Source organism: Alosa pseudoharengus, unplaced genomic scaffold, assembly GCF_046254945.1.
Source record: "Alosa pseudoharengus isolate Yale_2024_CS ecotype anadromous, Long Island Sound unplaced genomic scaffold, YU_APseudo_1.1 YU_APseudo_1.1_scf_21, whole genome shotgun sequence".
In the NCBI taxonomy this organism is placed as follows: Eukaryota; Metazoa; Chordata; class Actinopteri; order Clupeiformes; family Clupeidae; genus Alosa; species Alosa pseudoharengus.
In genome coordinates, this window is record NW_027468674.1 from 20638190 (window position 1) to 20657425 (window position 19236).

Below are 19236 nucleotides of genomic sequence, written 5' to 3' on the forward strand. Positions count from 1 at the left end.
GTGCAGTCTAAAATATGCATTTCATGTTGGCATCATCCTGTTCAGATGATAATGTTCCAAGACAAGAGCAGCTGCAGCCTCCTTCGTGGAGCCTAGAGTGCCCTCCACTTGCAAAGAGTGACCAGCGAGACTGTTCAGCTGAAAAGAGGGTTGTGTTTGTGTTTGTGTGTTGTAAAGGAGCAGTTGCTTATAAACAAACAAGCCAGCAGCTCAGAGAGTGAGAGAGTCCCACACGGGCAGACCTTTGTTATATGCATTGATCTCATGTCTGTGTGTGTGTTTGTGTGTGTGTGTGTGTGTGTGTGTGTGTACAGTTTGGGGGGGGGGGGGGGCTGAGCTCCTCTTAGTGTCTGGAGATTTGGAGCTTTGAATTTAAATGTGTGATGTGGCACAGAGGAGTTGCGTGTGTGTGTGTGTAGTGTGTGTGCGCCTGGAGAACAGAGGCGTGTGGCAGGGCTGACGGCTGCCAGCTCCAGAGCTACTGGGAATATCACCGGCCACCAGGCACCACTTGCCAGGCCAACATCGATGCCAGGGCCTGGCTTTGGCACGGGCACTGCACTGCACTGCCACACCGCTGGCATTATTTAAACCATGCGACAACCAGCCAAACAGGCCATCCGGATGAAATGTATCTGACACATGGAGACAAGATCAGACAGAGACACACACATACACACACACACGCATGCGCATGCACACACACACAATCGTATATTCACAACTATATGGTAAACGTGCTAATTACCAACCATTTCGTTCGAAAATTCTAAAACAACGATGTTTTTTAATACTTCAAAATAACATTTGCTAAATGAACCTTAAATTTTTCAGTAGCCATAGGAGTGTAGATTTGAACCAAATCTGGTTTGGTTCTTACCATGCTCGAAGTTTAGTACTGGGCTGGTGGGTGCTTATTCCCAACCTTTCTGACGCACAACAGTTAGCCCGAGAATTCTCTTCGCAATTCAAAATTCCACTGGAGCTCCAAGCGGTACACGCAGCCTTACAACACATAACACAACACAAGGTACATAGCTAATTTAGATAAAACGTATGGTGTAGGTGCTTGCGTTTCTTTAGGAATCCGCCGTCTTGCTTTGTATAGAAATTAATATTAAGTGACACATACACGTAAGAGGTTGGACATACGTGACAGTTGGTAATATGTGACATTACGATATGTGGAAAACAGTATTCACATCCTCACACTACAAAAAGAAATCACCTTTGCACCAGAATACTCAATGACAGGTGTAAGGTGCAAGTCGGCCATGAGAGAGCAAACTAGTGCACGGACACACACACACACACACACACACACACAAGAATACTCAATGACAGGTGTAAGGTATAAATCGGACGTGAGTGAGCAAATCTGTGTGCGTGCGTGCACATACACACGAACAAGCACACACACCAAAAACGTGATGTGGTCTGAGGTAGGGGGATTAGTATGGCGCCTGTGAGCAGGCAGCTGGGCTTGTGTTGCAGACCCCCTGTGCAGACCAGCGCAGTGTGGCAAAATTGAGGATTAGCCTGTTAGCAGGACACTCTGGGGGCTCGTCCGTGACGAGGAGCTCGTATAAAACACAAGAGAGTCAGGACCCCCCATGTTTGTGTAAAACTGTGGAACACACACACACACACACACACACACACACACACACACACACACACACACACACACACACACACACACACACACACACACACACACACACACACACACACACACACACACACACACACACACACACACACACACACACACACACACACACACACACACACACACACACACACACACACACACACACACACACACACACACACACGCACACACACACGCACACACACACGCACACAGAGCTCTTCCATGCTGCTTCCGTAGGGACAGCCCTGAGGGCACAGCCAGTTACCCCATTGTGTTCCTCGCCAGCATACTTTTGTCTTGCTTCACTGAAGTACCGGCACCTCAGGACAACGCAGCGCAAAAAAAGAAGTCTCCTTGACAACGGAGTTTCAGGCAGCTATGGTGCCCTGTCAGAGATGGATCACTCCAAAGGGATGGGGAGAGGAGAGGAGAGGAGAGGTGGGGGGAGGAGAAAGTGGGGAGACAGATGAAGTATTCTTTGTACTTTCTCACAGGGAATGGATGAGGAGGTGTTGACATCATTCCCAAGTAAAGTGGCCCCAGCATGGGCACAATACCCTAAGATTTACAGCCCATGGCCCAGGGCCATGTACCCAAAAGTCTCCAAAAGGGAGTGACACAGGAACAGGTGTCCCAGATGACAGAGGACAAAGGAGAGGAGGTAGGGAACAAGATCGGGAAGAAAAAGGAGAGACAGGCTGGATGTCAGAAAGTCAGAGGGAGAAAGAGAGGAGAGAGAGAGCGAGACAGAATAGAGCATGGAAAGAAAAGGAAAGTAAAAACATTACTAAAACCAATAAAAAAAAACTTAGTCTTGCATTCTTTTTAAAAATAAAGATACAAAGCAAGAAAAAAAAAAGATGAAGAAAAATATAGCCACAGGCGGCAATTAACGGGGGTCAAGCAGCATGGCAGCAGTTGCAACCACATAGCAGCACTCACAACCAGTGGCGCCAGCAGAACATTTTGACAGGGGAGGCATGCCAAAACGCGTTATTAACGGCGTCAACGTAAACCTATTTTAACGGCGTCAATTTTTTTTATCACGAGATTAACATTCTTTTTGTTCTAACAAACTTTGTAGTTTTTTCACATGCTGTTGCAAGAACTAGTAACGTTAGAACAACTACAACACCACACAGGATTCAGCTAGACCGGAAACTAAACAATACGCAATACGCTGACGAATGGAATGGAACGTTGTGCTGCACTTACACACCCCCTTTTAGGGGAAAGATGAATGTTTGGATATAATGGAAACCTATGATGCATAGAAGTGGGGAGCGAAAAGGGCTTATATACTTTCTAAATCTTGAAACAAACGTGAATTAAAGGCACAACATAAGGTTGGTGTAAGAGTTATCTGTGCATGTACTGTATATTGAGGGTATTGGGATTAATGTGACCATTATGTTCCTATTTGTTGCTCTTGCAGTTTACTAACAGGAGTGTCATGAATTGACATCACCTTTTAAACGAGCCATTGTATGTGTTCATAGCTATAACACAGAATATGCTGTGGCTGTGCAAAAATCATCAACAATGGTCTAGATTGCTGGCACTCGTACCGTAAATCCTTATAGCGGCGTGGATAAAGGGAATGACTGCTAATGTGTTGAATCTTCACCTAAATAAAGTCTTTGATCTTTGATTTGGAAAGCAAGGAAAGCAAGTTCATTATTTTGGGCTGCTATTAGAATATATTAGAATTTCAGCCCAAAGTTGGATAACATGTAGCCTGGCTGACGCCAGACCTCATCTCATTGAGATGGGGTCTGGGAACTACACAGCGTCTGTACGTAGCTCATAACCGCTTCGATGTGTTGTCATCGTCTTGCTGTCCCCCCTCCGTTCTGTGATTGGTTCCTTCGTTGAGGTGAAAATTTGGTTCATGGAATCCAGGCTGCCTAGCAGCGTGAATAAAATTGTGCATGTATGGCAGCATGGGGAAACCCAGGCTAGATAACATGTAGAATTTTACTGCAATTTCAAAACCGGATCACTCAGGATCCGCTTACTGTACAGAGGAATGTTTTTTTGTTTTGACCAAGGTGTTCGTGAGTTATACCACCGAAAGTAATGGGTGTGGAGATGGACGAAGCGCTGTGTGCACAATGGAAATGCCATGTATATCCAACGTTAATTTTCTCGTGAACCGTTTATCACAACACCTAGCCGTTAACATCATGGGAAAGCTCAGGTTCTGCTCTTTCACGTGATATCTGTTTATCTGTAATTTATGTGTGATAAGTACTCCGTGAGCAATTCAACAGAGAATAATGGGTGTGAATTTGGACACATTTTTGTCCGTCGGCCACATAGCCAGGGGTGGCCAGAGTTTATGTTGTGGTGGCCGCGGCCACCCCAAGCCACCCCTGCTCACAACCAATTTTGAATTCAGAAGTGGCAGTTACAGAAGGTCACAGACAAATGAGGAATTAATAAGTTATTTCTAACCCAAGCAGTTGCTGAGATGTAAGCTAAAACAGTGCTTATTGCAGTGCTACCCTTGGGATCAATTTGTTTAATATTTTGTATCTTTTAAGTGCCATTATGAATTATGAATGAGGATCGGCCGGTGATATTTGCCATCTGTAAGGTGGCACCTACATGGCTAGTTCGTAAAAATTTGCCCGGGTGTCATTTTTAAAAATGGTGGCAATTAAGGATATTTCTGGCTAAAGTAGCTAGCCCAGCAGCAGTTTCTATGAAAATCTGCCGTTCAAGCTGGCAAATATTGGCTACTGAATTCTGATTGGCTCTTCACACTTCACTTCACATCAGCACTTTTGCCAATTTAAGTAAATGGGAGCATGTATAAGTATACCAAATATCAGATTTTTGGTCAAGGCAGTCCTACAGATATTGACATGTAACTTTGAAACGGAATGGCAAAACTTCATGCCAGCATTGCCTGGAAATTATGTACACCAAATTTCGTGAGAATCAAATGAATGGCTGCAGACATTTTAATTTCATATTCAGTTTTTCAAAAATGGTGTGACAATTTGGCATACGGAATGGATGTGCTAGATTAGAAGGGTTTCCAAGGAATTAGATGGAGATTTTGAAAAGAATTCCAAACACATGAGCCAAAGCATAAATGTGCTTACTGTAATGCACCCTCTAGACCATAATTGGTAATTTCCTTTTTATGTGATGATTCACTGATTTGTGATCTGTAGTGAAAATGTGGTGTGTGTGTGTGACTTGTTCTAGCCTGTGTCTGGCATGTATGAGTGTAGTGCCTTAAAGCAATGTCACATCGCGAAACCGTGAGACTTTCTGAATGTGGTGTGTGTTTGACTTTGTTGCCCTACCACTTTTACAACAGAAGCCAGAATTATAATACTCTGTACAATAAACAGCAGAGCTCCTGCAACTTTTCTGATTTGACCCCTAAAGATAATCTCCACCAAGAAAAAGTTGTATAAATATACATATTTAATAATATTTATATATTTATTATTTTTAAAGTGAAAGCAGAGCCAGTCTTTGCAAAAGCCTGCCTAGTCATTCCAATTAAACACCTTCAGCACCAGAGGGCAGACAAGACAATGCAATGAAATCCTCTGAGATTTTGCTCAGGCTTTATTTTCCCCTCTCCTTCCCTCTCCACCCCCATTTCTCTCTGTATCCACACAGCCATACACAGAGTAAACACAATAAACATGTTTTTGTTTTTTTAACTCAAGGCACACTCTTAGCAGATGGCAGATGTAATTGAAGTCTGTACTGTATGTGAGTGTGAGTGAGTGTGTGTGAGTGTGTGTGTGTGTGTGTGTGAGAGAGAGCGTGAGAGAGAGAGAGAGGATGGAGTTCTAAACACACAACTTTTGACAATATGTTTGTTCTGTCTAATCGCATTTCGGCACTATGAGTCATATTCTCCCATGCACTTAAGTCTAGAAAAGCCTGAAACTACGTATTTTTCAGCCTATGCACGTTCTGCCCTTGACTTAAGTCTGTGTCACTTGAGGGCAGTTAAGTGCTTTGGGCGGAGCTATTCCAAAATCTGTCCGTTTCTTGTGTACAGTAAACAACTCTTATCAGCATTCTACCACTGAGGGCAGACAAGACAACACAATGAACCCTATCCAGGCACGGTATGCTTTTCTGTACCCGGGTCCGCTTGAGGAGTTGGACTGGACGCGTCTATGCATATATTCCAGAGCACAGCAGCTCAACTGTGTCTGGGTACAGTTTGATAGTATGCAGTTTGAGTGCGGACAAAGAACGGGAGAGAACCATACTCCGGCACGGTATAAGTGAACCATGCCTAGTGTAAGTATGCCCTTATAGTCAGGTACACTTCATCTCCTATCTTTCACAATGAGTGACAGAGTGTGTGTGTGTGTGTGTGTCTGTGTGTGTGTGTGTGTCTGTGTGTGTGTGTGTGTCTCTGTGTGTGTGTGTCTCTGTGTGTGTGTGTCTCTGTGTGTGTGTGTCTCTGTGTGTGTGTGTCTCTGTGTGTGTGTGTCTCTGTGTGTGTGTGTCTGTGTGTGTCCTACCTCAAACTCCCCCTTTGTGTACTTGGCATCAGGGACGCTCACAATCTCATCATCGGCAAATTCTGGGAAGCCCTGGATGGGAGATAAACATGAATGAAATCCTCATTTGAATGAAAGGAGTTGAATGAGTTGATTCCACAAGGTGGAACTCAACAGAACACAATCTGACACTAAACAAATCTATATACATGAGTCACTTCACAACTTGTTACATTTCAGTCTATCAGCCTTTTAGACACCAGACTAATGACTAATATGGTCCTTGCAGAGGCAGACAAGGAAAAACACGAAATTGCAAAATCTCCGTTTACTTAAAACAACAAAATATTTATATATTTGTTGTATATTTTATTTATTTATTTATTATTTTAATGGAGAAGCTAATGGTATTTCAACTTGTGTATATTTATAGTATGCATCAGATTGGTAAACTAATAAAATGTTTGCTTGTTAGTTTGTGTTTGTGTGTGTGTGTGTGTGTGTGTGTGTGTGTGTGTGTGTGTGTGTGTGTGTGTGAGTGAGTGAGTGAGAGAGATAGATAGAGAGTGTAAATGAGTTCATGAGTGTATTTTGCGGCAGCCCGCCTACATTGAAGTGCCAGAGCGTGAGCACGGCGGTGACCATGGCCGTGGTGGTCCTGCCTTTCCCGTTGGAGCAGTTAAAGACGAACGCAGAGCGCGGGTCCTCCGCTAGGCTGCTCTTCATGGCCTCGAGGAGCTGGTCAAAATCCTGGCAGTCAAAACACACGCACACGCAAACGCGCACACACAAACAAACAATTCAAGTTATACAGTTATGCAACAAATTAATTTTGTCATCATAATATGTTAAGCCCCCCGTTCCTCGCTCATACACATACACACCGACAACCATGAAAATATTATGCAGAAAAGGCACCAAATGAATCTGTTTAATTCGTAACCAAAACAGAGACATAGCCCCCAAAAAAGCAGAAATACACTGAGGAATTTCCAAAAAATCCAAAAACACACTGACTCAATCGTCTTCCACAGAGGGTACAAACACAGGCACATTAAAAAATCCATGCAAATTTCCCAATTTCTGTGCCCCACACTGCTCGCTGTGGCAGACAGGCACCTCTGCTGTTTTCTCTCGTCTGAGACGATCAACAGCCTCATTTTGGGCTCTTCACAGATCCTACTATTGCGGCAAACTATTCAAACCATTAAGATGTTTTTAACACCGTTAAAGTAAAGTAACTACAGTTACGCCAGGGAGAAGAATTAGTTGTCTAATTATAAATACAGTATAGACTATGGTAAGGACAAAGGGGGAGGGCTGGAGAGTTATAAATGCTATTGTTGCTATGAAGACATAGGAGCTGCCATGCAAATTAAAAGCACTTGCCACATCACCAAACCTCTTGCAAGCAGACTAGCCTTGTAGCAATCTTGCCACTAGAGGGAGCACACAGACTAATGTTTGCTCCCTTGTTATCCTCATGGGAATCCATTCTCTGCTGGATTCGGTTTTCAGGTGTAAAAAAATATGTGCTTATTCGAGGAACAGTTGAACTGTAATCACTGGGTTCACCATGGCAAAAGCTTCCATAAGTGCACAGAGGACAGGCTAGAGTGTGGGCAAAAGTGCACAGAGGACAGACTAGCGTGTGGGCAAAAGTGCACAGAGGACAGGCTAGCGTGAGGGCATTGAATGCCCTCTGCAGTGCAGTAGAGGTACCCTGAGGGGTGCTATGGGCACAGTGATTCGGCCAGTGTGTGAGCGGGTCACAATGACACAATGAGTGGGTGTGGAAGTGAGACAGGAGGAGAGGGGGTGGGAGACTATGGCCGTCCCCTCAGGGCATATGTCTGAGTAGGCATCAAAAGAGCAGACATCTATTTTGGTCAAGGGCACAAGAATGTGAGTGCGCGCCCATCTCCAACAGTAACTGTGTGTGTGTGTCTGTGTCTGTGTGTGTGTGTGTGTGTGTGTGTGTGTGTGTGTCCTGTGGAACAGAGGAGTCTGACTCCAGCAAACATGAAATTGCATCCAGAGCTATTACTGCCGTCCTTGTTGAAAATGTATGAATGCCAAAATGCATGAATATGTGAATATGTTATGCATGTGTGTGTGTGTGTGTGTGTGTGTGCACACGTGTATGTGTGTGTGTCCGTCCATGTGTGTGTGCCCATGTGACTGTGCCATCACAGGATTAAATGACTACAGGGCCATCGCCCTGACGTCTGTAGTCATGAAAGTGACAGCTGACCACTCAGCCATCACTCAGTCTGTCATCTGCACCTCCATCACTGTCAGGTTTGGGTCAGCCACCAAAACTGAAAAGGGCCAGACTGCAGCAGACCATTAGGGCTGCAGAGAGGATCACTGGAGCTGACCACTCCAGTCACTCTGTTGAGCTCTCAGAAATAGCCTCCATCCTTACACTGAAGTCAATCAACACCGTTCAGCTCATCTACCTCATGTATATTTCAATCTTAAAATTGGGCAATTCCATGCTAAGGTCATCCTTACCATGGAAAAAAAAAGTTGTGCATACGCAAATAGAACTGTTGTTAAAATCTTCATTTAGGTCTATATTTTATTGTTTGTAACTGATCTGATTGAATTTGATGGAGAATGACACTCTTTTTACATCATAAATATGGTGTGCAACCATACAGAAACAACATATTTCACATGGTAATATTATACATATTTCAAAAGTGGATAAATGGACCCAATGTTCGAACAAATTGTGTCATTTGACAAATTCCAGATTGAAAAGGGAATGGTAGAGTAATGTCTATGCTCAGCTTGCCTTTAAGAGCACAACTCCTTACATTTGCAAGGCTTTTGTTTTTAAGTCAGCAAGTTCCATGGCCATGTCACATCCATAACGTTTTATAGGAAAAGTTTATGCTACACATACAGTGTTGATGCGACAATGTCCATAGTGTCTGTGCAAAGCTGATTTATATCAATGTAAAGTGTGATGACCAAATAGTGCCCCTTTCTTACTTTTAAAACCTTTAATGGTGCGTTATGGATGTGACGTTAGGATGTTACATAATGTGAATTTACAAGACTGGGGACTTTATTATACCTCAAAGCCGATAAAACGTCTGTTCTGGTGGCATGTCAGTTTCAACGCATTTCAACTTAGTGTTTACAATTGACATTTCAAAGATTATTAGGTTGAACAGGGAGGCCTTGCCTAACCATTAGCAAAACAAACATAATATTAAAATACCTCCAGTGATTAGCCTAGCCATAGCCTATTTTCAAGTGGCCTAATAACGAAAATCTGAGAGATTATCTTCCTGTAACTGTCATACTAATGTTGTACAGTAACTGGATTATCGTGTTAGCTGGTGAAGATGGCTGACTTTGCAGCTGGAGTTAACATAGCAACCTCCTTCTGTTGCAGATCTGTTCAGCCTGCCGTTCACGTTTGCTTAACACAGTTTAATTTTAAATGTGACGCCATATGACAGCATTTGAAGTGGCAGGTCCTCTGTAGCTAATACCCACAGAGTAACATAAGTAAGGGCAGCAATAAACTAGATGTACCGCATAGCGGTACAAAATATGACCGCCTCTCAGTCCTGCATATTCTCTTCGCAAAAATAAATCACGCTTGTCAATTTGTCTCCATCTCCTACTCCTGCAACTCATGTGCATGTAAATGTGTGCATATGTGAGTTTGCTTTTGTTTATAAGAGTGTGTGTGTGTGTGTGTGTGTGTGTGTGTGTGTGTGTCTGTGCATGTGCGTATGCGTGCCTGTGTGTGTGTGTTTATGTATCTGCATTCATGTGGGTGGGTGTTTGTGCATGTGTGTGTGTGTGTGTGTGTGTGTGTGTGTGTGTGTGTGTGTGCTTGCCTGTCTGTATGTGTTTATGTGTGTGTGTGTGTGCTTGCCTGTCTGTATGTGTGTGACCGTGTGTGCGTGCGTGCGTGTGTGTGTGTGTGCGCATGTGCGTGCATGTGCGTGTGTGCACGTGCGCGTGCATGTACTTTATGTGTGCAAATCACAAATGAGTGGGTATGGGTTAGGTTCATGCGGGCTCTTGAGACTAACATACCATAAATATTTTGTCATCTTGGGTGCAACGGTTCAGGTAGGGCTAGTTATTTAGGGGAGTGGCCACCAAGTTTCATGTTCCCTGGTGTTTCAGTAACCCGGGAATCACTGACCAAAATTGATGACGGTAACAGAAAAAAAAAAAAAAAAAAAAATTATATTTTAAATGACTTATGTCCTGATTATTCCTGTGGATCTTAGTGGGCACTGAGGAAGCAATAATTTCATCACTAGTTTTTTATGATTACTATTTCAATTGTTTCATATCAAAATTCACTACTTAATTATGTGTTTTATGTAGTTTGTCGAGGACTGGTTCAGACACGTCACATCCATAACGTGAAACCGTCACATCCATAACACCAGTTTTTCCTACATAATGCATTACGAAAATGACGCATAGTTTCAAAAACACACTTTTTGTGTTCATTCAAGTCTCCTTCATGCTACATATATCATAGTTTCGGCAGTTTAGTTCAAAATTCACAGAGTTTGTAGAAAACCTGTAATCTCTCACAAAAGTGTGTCCATTTCATGTCACATCCATAACGCTGATGAAATGCCTTGTATTCTTAGGATGAAATTGATTATATGAAATTTGAGGATTTCTCAGTATTCAGAGGACAGAGGTTGCATTAAAAGTTATGCAAATTAATTCACTGATACTAATTTTGCCATGTTTACCAATATGAGTCCAATTGTCACATCCATTACGCTGGAACTGCCCAATTACAATATTGTTATTAATATAACAATGGCATCAGGAGGCGTGAACATCGACCTTGTACAGCCCTACTCAGTTCAAAGGTCCTTGAGATCCTAAAATAAAGGTCTTCTGCATGTGTCATGCTCACGGCTCAAACAGAGGGGTGATGGAGCTTTTGCAGTTGCTGCTCCACGTCTGTGGAACCAGCTCTCCCTGGATATTAGATCTGGCCCCTCCATTTCTGCCTTCAAATCCAGGCTAAAAACCCACCTTTACTCGCTGGCCTTCCTTGTTCCCTAACCCTGTACTCCTGCTCATCCTATGTATTGTGTGCCCCGATATTGGATAAGGTTTCCTTTTATTCATGTTTTTATGACTATTGGTCCAATGTGTTTTTCTGTATTACTTGTCTTAATCTTTAGTTATCCACTGTACAGCACTTTGGTCAGTTTATGCTGTGTTTAAATGTGCTTTATAAATTAAATTTACTTACTTACTAATATATTACCATTGCACTGAACTGCCTTGCACTATATTTATATTTAAATCTTAAATCTCAGACTATACAGTAATTTCCTGTGTATTAACCGCATTGTGTATAAGGCGCAGGACAGTGTTTTATGCAAGTTAAAATAAACAAAACCATATTAATACCATATTAACTGCCCCTGTGTATTAACCTCATAGCTGAAGAAATTTTGCAAAATCAATGTATAAGCCAACCCTAATAGTTGGGAAATGACAGGTACTGATATTGCACTATTCCTTCCCTCTCTTCAATTTTGTGTAAATTTGTAAAATCGTTATACAGTTATACAGTATAACTTAACATTAACATATAAAGAATAAAAACAGAATGGAGAGAAAAAAATACTGTTAAGTGAGTTTTGTACTTTGAGAGCAAAGATTAACCAGAGTAAAATTCCTTGTTTGTTTACGCAAACCTGGCCAATAAAGCTGATTCTGATTCTGAATAAGCACTCAGTGGTCCTCATTTACTTACAACAAAACAACAAACTTACAACCTAAAACATGCAAAATATCAGCATATGAATAGAACAGAATAGAATGGAATAGGCGTTTGGTCATCTCCACGCAAATCTTGCCATTTATCAGTGGTTGCTACACTCAAAGTCCCATTTGTAGCCTACTGTGTGTGTGTGTGTGTGTGTGTGTGTGTGTGTGTGTGTGTGTGTGTGTGTGTGTGTGTGTGTGTGTGTGTGTGTGTGTTGGAGTCTCCTCACCTCTTCCCGTGGTGCACAGCAGTCGTGCAGTGGTACTCGGCGGTACTGCAGGCCCTGGTGTGTGGCCTTTTGCTGGTTGAAAACCTCCTGTGGCGTCAGGCAGCTCTTGAACATCTTCATCTGCTTCTCCTGCTCCATCGTCACCTCCAGCCACTTCTGTGCCGCCAACACCTCTTCCTTCAGCGCCGTCTCCTGTTTCTGTGTGGGAGTGTGTGTGTGTGTGTGTGTGTGTGTGTGTGTGGGGGGGGTTTACAAGGGGTCACAGAGGTCAAGGGTCAGATGGCACCGTGAAGATATGGTCCAAAGGTTTGGGTTTTTTTTAATGGTGGGTTTTCAAAGCAGAGGCATAATAGATAAGTGTGCTAAGAGTATGTGTGAGTGGGTGGGGGAGGTGGCGTTGGCAAACCATACAGTACCTTATGCTGACAACTATACACCCACGACAATAATGCATGCCAAAAGCATGATACGCCATTATACTGGGCATTTACAGATCAAAAAGAACACAGGCAACCGCTGACAAAACCCTCTTCCTTTTTTACAAGGACAAACTTCAACCTGTACCAAAGACTTTAGAAAAAAGTAGCTTAACATGTACCACCCTGTCTTCATTGCCCATGTGACTGACCTGTGTGTGTGTGTGTGTGTGTGTGTGTGTGTGTGTGTGTGTGTGTGTGTGTGTGTGTGTGTGCGCGTGTGTCTTACCTCGATGAGCTGCGGTTGTCCGGCAGGGGCCGGCACAGGGATGTGCTGCTCCAGGCAGCTGGGCTCGCGCGGTGAGTAGACACACCCGTTGGCCTCCAGCACCAGCTCCTCCTGCAGACTGACCCACAGCACGCGGCTGTGCTTCCGCTTCTCGTCCGTCAGGTAGGCCAGCACCGTGCCCGTCGCCTAGCAACGCCAGTCGACAACAAACAAACGAAGTCAACACTGTGCACCGCACCGTTCCGCGGCGTTGAGGTTTACTTGTTTTATAAACAGGCAGTGTTAGCATAAGACACTTGAAGTAGAGGAACAGATGTTTTATTCTCGTTTTAATCAGTCTTTTGGACCGACTTGGAAATTAAACCAAGGCTTTCACGACTGCCATGTATGCACATATATAATAATATTTCTACAGCATGCAGTGTCACTTTTTATCGGAAAGATAGACAAAAGCATTTGTGCATAGAGGTCCAACATTGCCAAGGAAACACAATCCAATTCCTCACATGCAGTCTCTAACTGCATTGTAATTGCATTATAATAGACCTAGCTTTACTGACAGACCTTCAATGTTGCAGCAGAAAGAGCGACCTCCCTCTTTTTGTCCTTGCACCAGTCTTTATTGAAAAAGCCAAATCGAAGCACAGTGCAGATAACCTTTTTTTAATTTAGCTCCAAAGCGTGTTCACCACGGAAGCATAATGAGACTTGAGAGCTTCAATTTTGCATGGCCTCACAGTCTTGCTGCTTTCCAAGTCTATACTTAAGGGTTCCAGTTAAAATAAACTCAATGTCTTTCACCTGTCACTATTTCCTAATAAAAAAAAATCACAGACTGAAATCAGGACATTTAGAGCATACATTCAACATCAAGGATATAATAGATGCTAATAGATAGACAGTTATATTTATTGTAAAAGTATAGTCTAGTTTGAACTGTTAAAGTTAAGGAAAGGCTCATATTGTACAATCACCACCCACAGATTGGCATTGTCTGACATTTTTCATTTTTGCTCAAAAAATGAAAAAATTGAACACAGGATAATGAGGGTGCGAAAAAAGATTTGGACAAAACAACAGACCATGAAGTGAAACAATGTCTTTGATATGGTAAAGAGCAGACTTGCCAGATTTGGTATGCACAGGCTGTAACAGACAAACAGGCAGGCAGACAGACAGACAGACAGACAGACACAGCCAGGCATTTGGTTTCTTTAAAGGACATGAATGTAGCCTTCAAAGAAAAACACAGCTGTGAAAAAATCCAGAATCCAAAATAAGTTGGATAAGTTAATAAGTATACTTCTAATTTCTACTTATTTCTATTGTGCACTAAACACAAATAAACCCATTGTAATTGAGAGAAAGATATCACCTGATGGATTTACTGTATGTGGCTGATATAAAACCATAAAATGTACAACATATCCTGCTGCATCTTTTCACATACTGTAGGCTGCATGGGGCATGTGAAAGTGCCACTGCAAAAGATGAATTCTAACCAAGTGTTATTGATATTAAGATTAAAATGTAATATAAGCTTTAATTAATTTATTACTTAATTTAAGAAGACTTCAACTTATTTTAAGGAGTCTTATCAAGACAATTTTGCTCAACGCAATGGCAGACAAATTTGCTTGTTTTTAGGACAAATTTGCTTAACGCACTGGCAGACAAATTTGCTTGTTTTCAAGATGAGATGTCTTAAAATAAGTCTATTTTGTTTTAAATTAAGTCAAATGATTTCACAAGAAAGCGCTAGGAAAACAAACAAACCAACTAGTTTTTTTTTATCTTGATAAAAGATTAATAACACTTGGTTAGATTTTGTTAGATAAGCAGTTTTAGCAGTGTGGCCTTTATCCAGACAAACAGAATGTCAGACTGATTAAAAAGTTGAGGGCTACAGGGTTTGTGGGTAAACGTCAGGACGCTATGTTTGCGCCATGAACTCGGTGTGGTCAACCATGTGTATCCCCACCTCTGATGTGGGTTGGGCCATGCCGTAGATGGGCATCTTAGGGACCCGCCTGAAGTTGGCCACTTTCATCTCCTTCATTGTGCTCAGTACATCTGGGGCCAAGTAGTCCTCAGACACCTGGACAGGACGCAACACAAAATATCAACACGAGGCCACACACACACACACACATTTTCACTCTCACACAACTGGACAGGACACAATCCAGCATATCAACACATAAGGCCACACACACTCACGACACAGACGCAGACAGAGTATTTATAGAAATTCAACATGCAACATTTCTGTCATATACTTGCACACTTTCAGTTGACAAATACACAACAATGGAATTCTTTCGAAAGAAAGAAAGAAAGAAAGAAAGAAAGAAAGAAAGAAAGAAAGAAAGAAAGAAAGAAAGAAAGAAAGAAAGAAAGAAAGAAAGAAAGAAAGAAAGAAAGAAAGAAAGAAAGAAAGAAAGAAAGAAAGAAAGAAAGAAAGAAAGAAAGAAAGAAAGAAAGAAAGAAAGAAAGAAAGAAAGAAAGAAAGAAAGAAAGAAAGAAAGAAAGATTGTATGCAATAAGCCCAGAGAGGCAGATTCTCTCACCAGTACTCTGGTGCCCTTGGTAACCAGGTCAGCGGGCGTGCAGAGCTCCGACAGATTCATGCGTGCCAGCAGCCGGTACACCCACGGGTGGGCACACATCCACTGGCTGAAGCTGGACGCGAACGCCAGCGGGTACTGAGGGACACACACGTTTTATACATATTAAGTTTCATTACAAATAAAATGTTCTGAATAATCCAGGAGACTCAAGACTCAAGATTCCTTATGAATTCAACATGCAGTTAAACTTAAGACTATTCGTATCCCTGGCAAATTTTAATTTGATCAACAGGTTTCCTCTGACTAGAACTGATACAGATATTCTGCAAAACTGAGAATGATACAGATGTTCAGCAAAACAAAAAATGATTAAGACAAAATAATATCAACCTTTCAGAGTGGCCCAGACAGAGGGCAGACTCCATCAGATTATCTGATGCTGAACCACATTAAGGATTCATGTGGTGACCAGATGGTGGCGCTGGAGAGCCACACACAGGGCCAGATTGGGACACTAAATTTTACTAGGAACCAATTCCGTTTCACAACAGCGAATTAAGGCCACTTTATTTCAATTAAGCAGTGTTGCAGTGTTTCCCACAGAATTGAATTCTATTTGTGGTGGTAGGTGATGGGGGGGGTTGCTGGGGAGTTAACTGGAATGAACCCTATTATGCATGCAAGCTCGTTGAGAGACGGAGAGACAAGGAGAGGCTACGCAAAGGTGCACATAGCTCTAGAATGAAAGGATTTCATCCCATTTAAATAGTACGTAGAAAAATCATTGTGTGGTGGTCAATGTTGATATTGTGGTGGGCCGCCACAAATGAGTATGGGAAACACTGTAGTGAACACAAGCTAAATGGTCCTTTTCTTTTTTTAACAACTACTTGCTGTTGATGATGACCCCTTGCACCTCATCCTTGTTGGACCCTGTAAAAGCACGCTCTCTCACACTCTCTTACACGCTTTCTCTCCAGTGCCTCGGCTTTGCTGAATTTGACCGCACCTCTGGCCTTGGTTCACTACTTATCTCGTTACATAGTATAGGCAGTATATCCCTGCTCATTGAAACTGTGAACGTGAATGTTATATCTTCTGTGTGAGCAGGACCCAAACCCACATTTTTATATCATTTTATTTTCAAGAGCTTTTGAGATCTGAGGGTTCTTAACTTCATTGCGTGTCTGCCCTGCACATACGAGAGTTCGTCACACTAGGCCTGTGCTTGAGGAGTTGAAGGGTTTTTGTAAGTGCTTCTAATCAGGAACTGGAAACAGAATAATTTGCATTTCGGTTCATTCAGAGCAAAAATAAAAAAAAATCGTTCCTGTTCCAGTGTACCAAGGCCTCTCCTCTAAATGGTAACCAGTTAAAACGTTAGAGAAGAATGGTTAATAACGTTCCTTTAAAAAAAACATTGTCTTTACAAATTGATTTATGGCTGGTTGCACAATACTAACAGCCTTAGAGCTTAAATCAAAGCACATTAGATATCAAGTATCAGGTATCAACAGGCTAACTGTTAAAAACACTGTGCTTGAATTCAGGCATGGGGCGAGATGTAAAAGTAGGCAAGTAGGCCTATGTAATTTTAGACCTTAAAAAATGTCTAACTCCAGGCACAGAAAATGTCCTGGCTTTAAGCCCTGTAATAACATAACCTGTGCGTGGTGCTGCCAATTGCATGCCATGCCTAAAGATATTTTCCTAGTGTCTCTGGTAGCCTGCTATTTCACACAATGTTTCAGTAAATTAGGCTACACAGTGTTGGATATGAAAATCCCTTTTATCAACTAGTAGTTCTAGCCTATTATACAGGAGAGACACTGATTCATAAACTGAACTGACTAAATTCATCCTATAAGGTGTCTGGGGAACACTGTGTGGGCTGGTGACTTGCCAAGCCTATTGACTTTTGAATACTATTCAAGCAAAGGTTAATCAGAACGATAAATACCGTTATTAATCGGTTGTCTAAAATTGAAAATAATGTTTTCAGTCCAGAACAAGTGAAATTGGTTTTGTTTCCGTTTTTGGTTACGTTCATCCAAAAATTGTGTTCATTTCCGGTTTTGCTTTCGTCCTTTGAACCGTTTCTAATCCCTGCTTCTAATATTTTGGTGAGCAGTGAGAGGTGGTGTGACCGCACAGCCCAGGCTGCAGAAGGGCCAAGGGGTAACAACAAAGAAACTTCAAAAACATTATATTTATGTTCACAGTACTCAGACCGGCCTCAAATTTTAACGGCCCACCAAGAATGCTTTTCTAGCCTCTCGTCCGGCCCATGCCTGCCTATGGCTGCAGAGGTGAGCTCCAGACTTGAATTCCCCTGTTCATGCTGTACGTGGCATCTAGAAATCCCACCTGCTCATGGAGATAAGCGTTGAAAACAATCAAGTAGAAGTAGCGCTCCAGGCTCTGCAGGGCTCGGTGAAGGAAGTAGTCCTTAGTGCTGCCTCCCTGTGACACAGGGGGTGGGGTGTGGGGGGGGAGGATGAGACATGAGGACCATGAGGCAATGCATAGGTAACAATTATAAGTGACAGTGCATAACACAAACCGCTGCCTTCCTCATCAGATATGAACAAGTGTTTTCTGTAACAGAGATCAAGCTTCAAACATGTGCCTAGATTCCAGAGCTGGGGATGCCATTCTTCTTTAATTGGCCACAAGACAGTGGGTGATGCAAGACAATGCCCACTTGCCCTCTGACGTCACAAGGGGTAGTGTAAGGGGAGTAGTGCAAGATTTAAGAACCTGTTTCCTTCTCATGCCCCTTCTCTGGGCATGCGTGCGCACACACACACACACACACACACACACACACACACACACACACATACACACACACACACACACAATTTCGATCTCACTAGGTGTGAATTTTAACCGCATGTTCTACGCTTCGTTCAGACACAGCACATTTACATAATGTCCGGAGGAAATACTAGGAGGGGCGCAGTAGAACAACCGGCTAAGTTCGGACTTCCATATGGCCGTTTATGTTGTTCAGATATACGGCCCAACCGTTTAACATCCGCAGAACCGCCAGTCTTACACGTATGTCTGAAAGCCCTATTTGTTTGCACGAAGTCTGCCCTCATCCTTCACAGTGCTCGATGCCTGATAGCCGAGTGATTCATCATAGAGGAGGGCCACCATTATTTAGGTGGCGTTCAGACTGATGCTTTTTTCACCTCCAAGCACTCAAATTCAATTGTTTCCCCATGGAAAGGTGTGAGTGACCATTGCAATGAGCCTCGCATTTATAAAACTGGAGCACAAGCAGGGAAAAAAAAGCATGGCTTCTAAAAGCGTGAGGCGAGGCAAGTTAAAAATAGTTCCACTTCTGAGGTCACAGTGGGTCGTTCCTTAGCTGCCTGCCTTAGCAAATCAGGGAGCTAGAGATTTAAAATAAATATGACTCTTACCTAGATATATATAACTATATATCTTAGCAACAACAATATGTACACAATCAATTTCTACCTCACATGTTTTTAACTCACTACTTCAGAACACTCACGTTCTGGAGGTGAAAAAAGCATGTCAGTGTGATCACCACCTTAATCACTTTATCCACAGTGCAGCTCTTCAGAATGCTGCAAAAAGTTTCTCTGATTTGAAGGGGCCTTAGCTTTGCATCAGGGCCTTATTGAGCCTGTCTGGACTTATTTTCCAATACTAACCGGCAGACTATACATTATCACCAACATCTATAATGCTTATTTCATCTTCTTTACACTTCATGGAATATTGTACGCATCATGTACAGTACATATGCCACATACGTG

At 42.5% G+C, this 19236-nt stretch overlaps 1 protein-coding gene across 4 annotated transcripts in view; it reads right to left on the bottom strand.

Moving 5' to 3' along the window:
- pald1a (phosphatase domain containing paladin 1a) overlaps nt 1-19236 on the bottom strand; it is a 91121-nt gene that overhangs the window by 44008 nt on the left and 27877 nt on the right. For all 4 annotated transcript variants that reach the window (XM_076298120.1, XM_076298119.1, XM_076298118.1 and 1 more), the window contains exons 11-17: nt 17807-17902; nt 15440-15574; nt 14851-14967; nt 12870-13055; nt 12165-12362; nt 6757-6897; nt 6169-6240 (exon numbers count right to left, since the gene is read on the bottom strand). In XM_076298120.1, coding sequence (XP_076154235.1) covers nt 6169-6240; nt 6757-6897; nt 12165-12362; nt 12870-13055; nt 14851-14967; nt 15440-15574; nt 17807-17902 — 945 coding nt within the window. The remainder of the gene's footprint in view (nt 1-6168; nt 6241-6756; nt 6898-12164; nt 12363-12869; nt 13056-14850; nt 14968-15439; nt 15575-17806; nt 17903-19236) is intronic.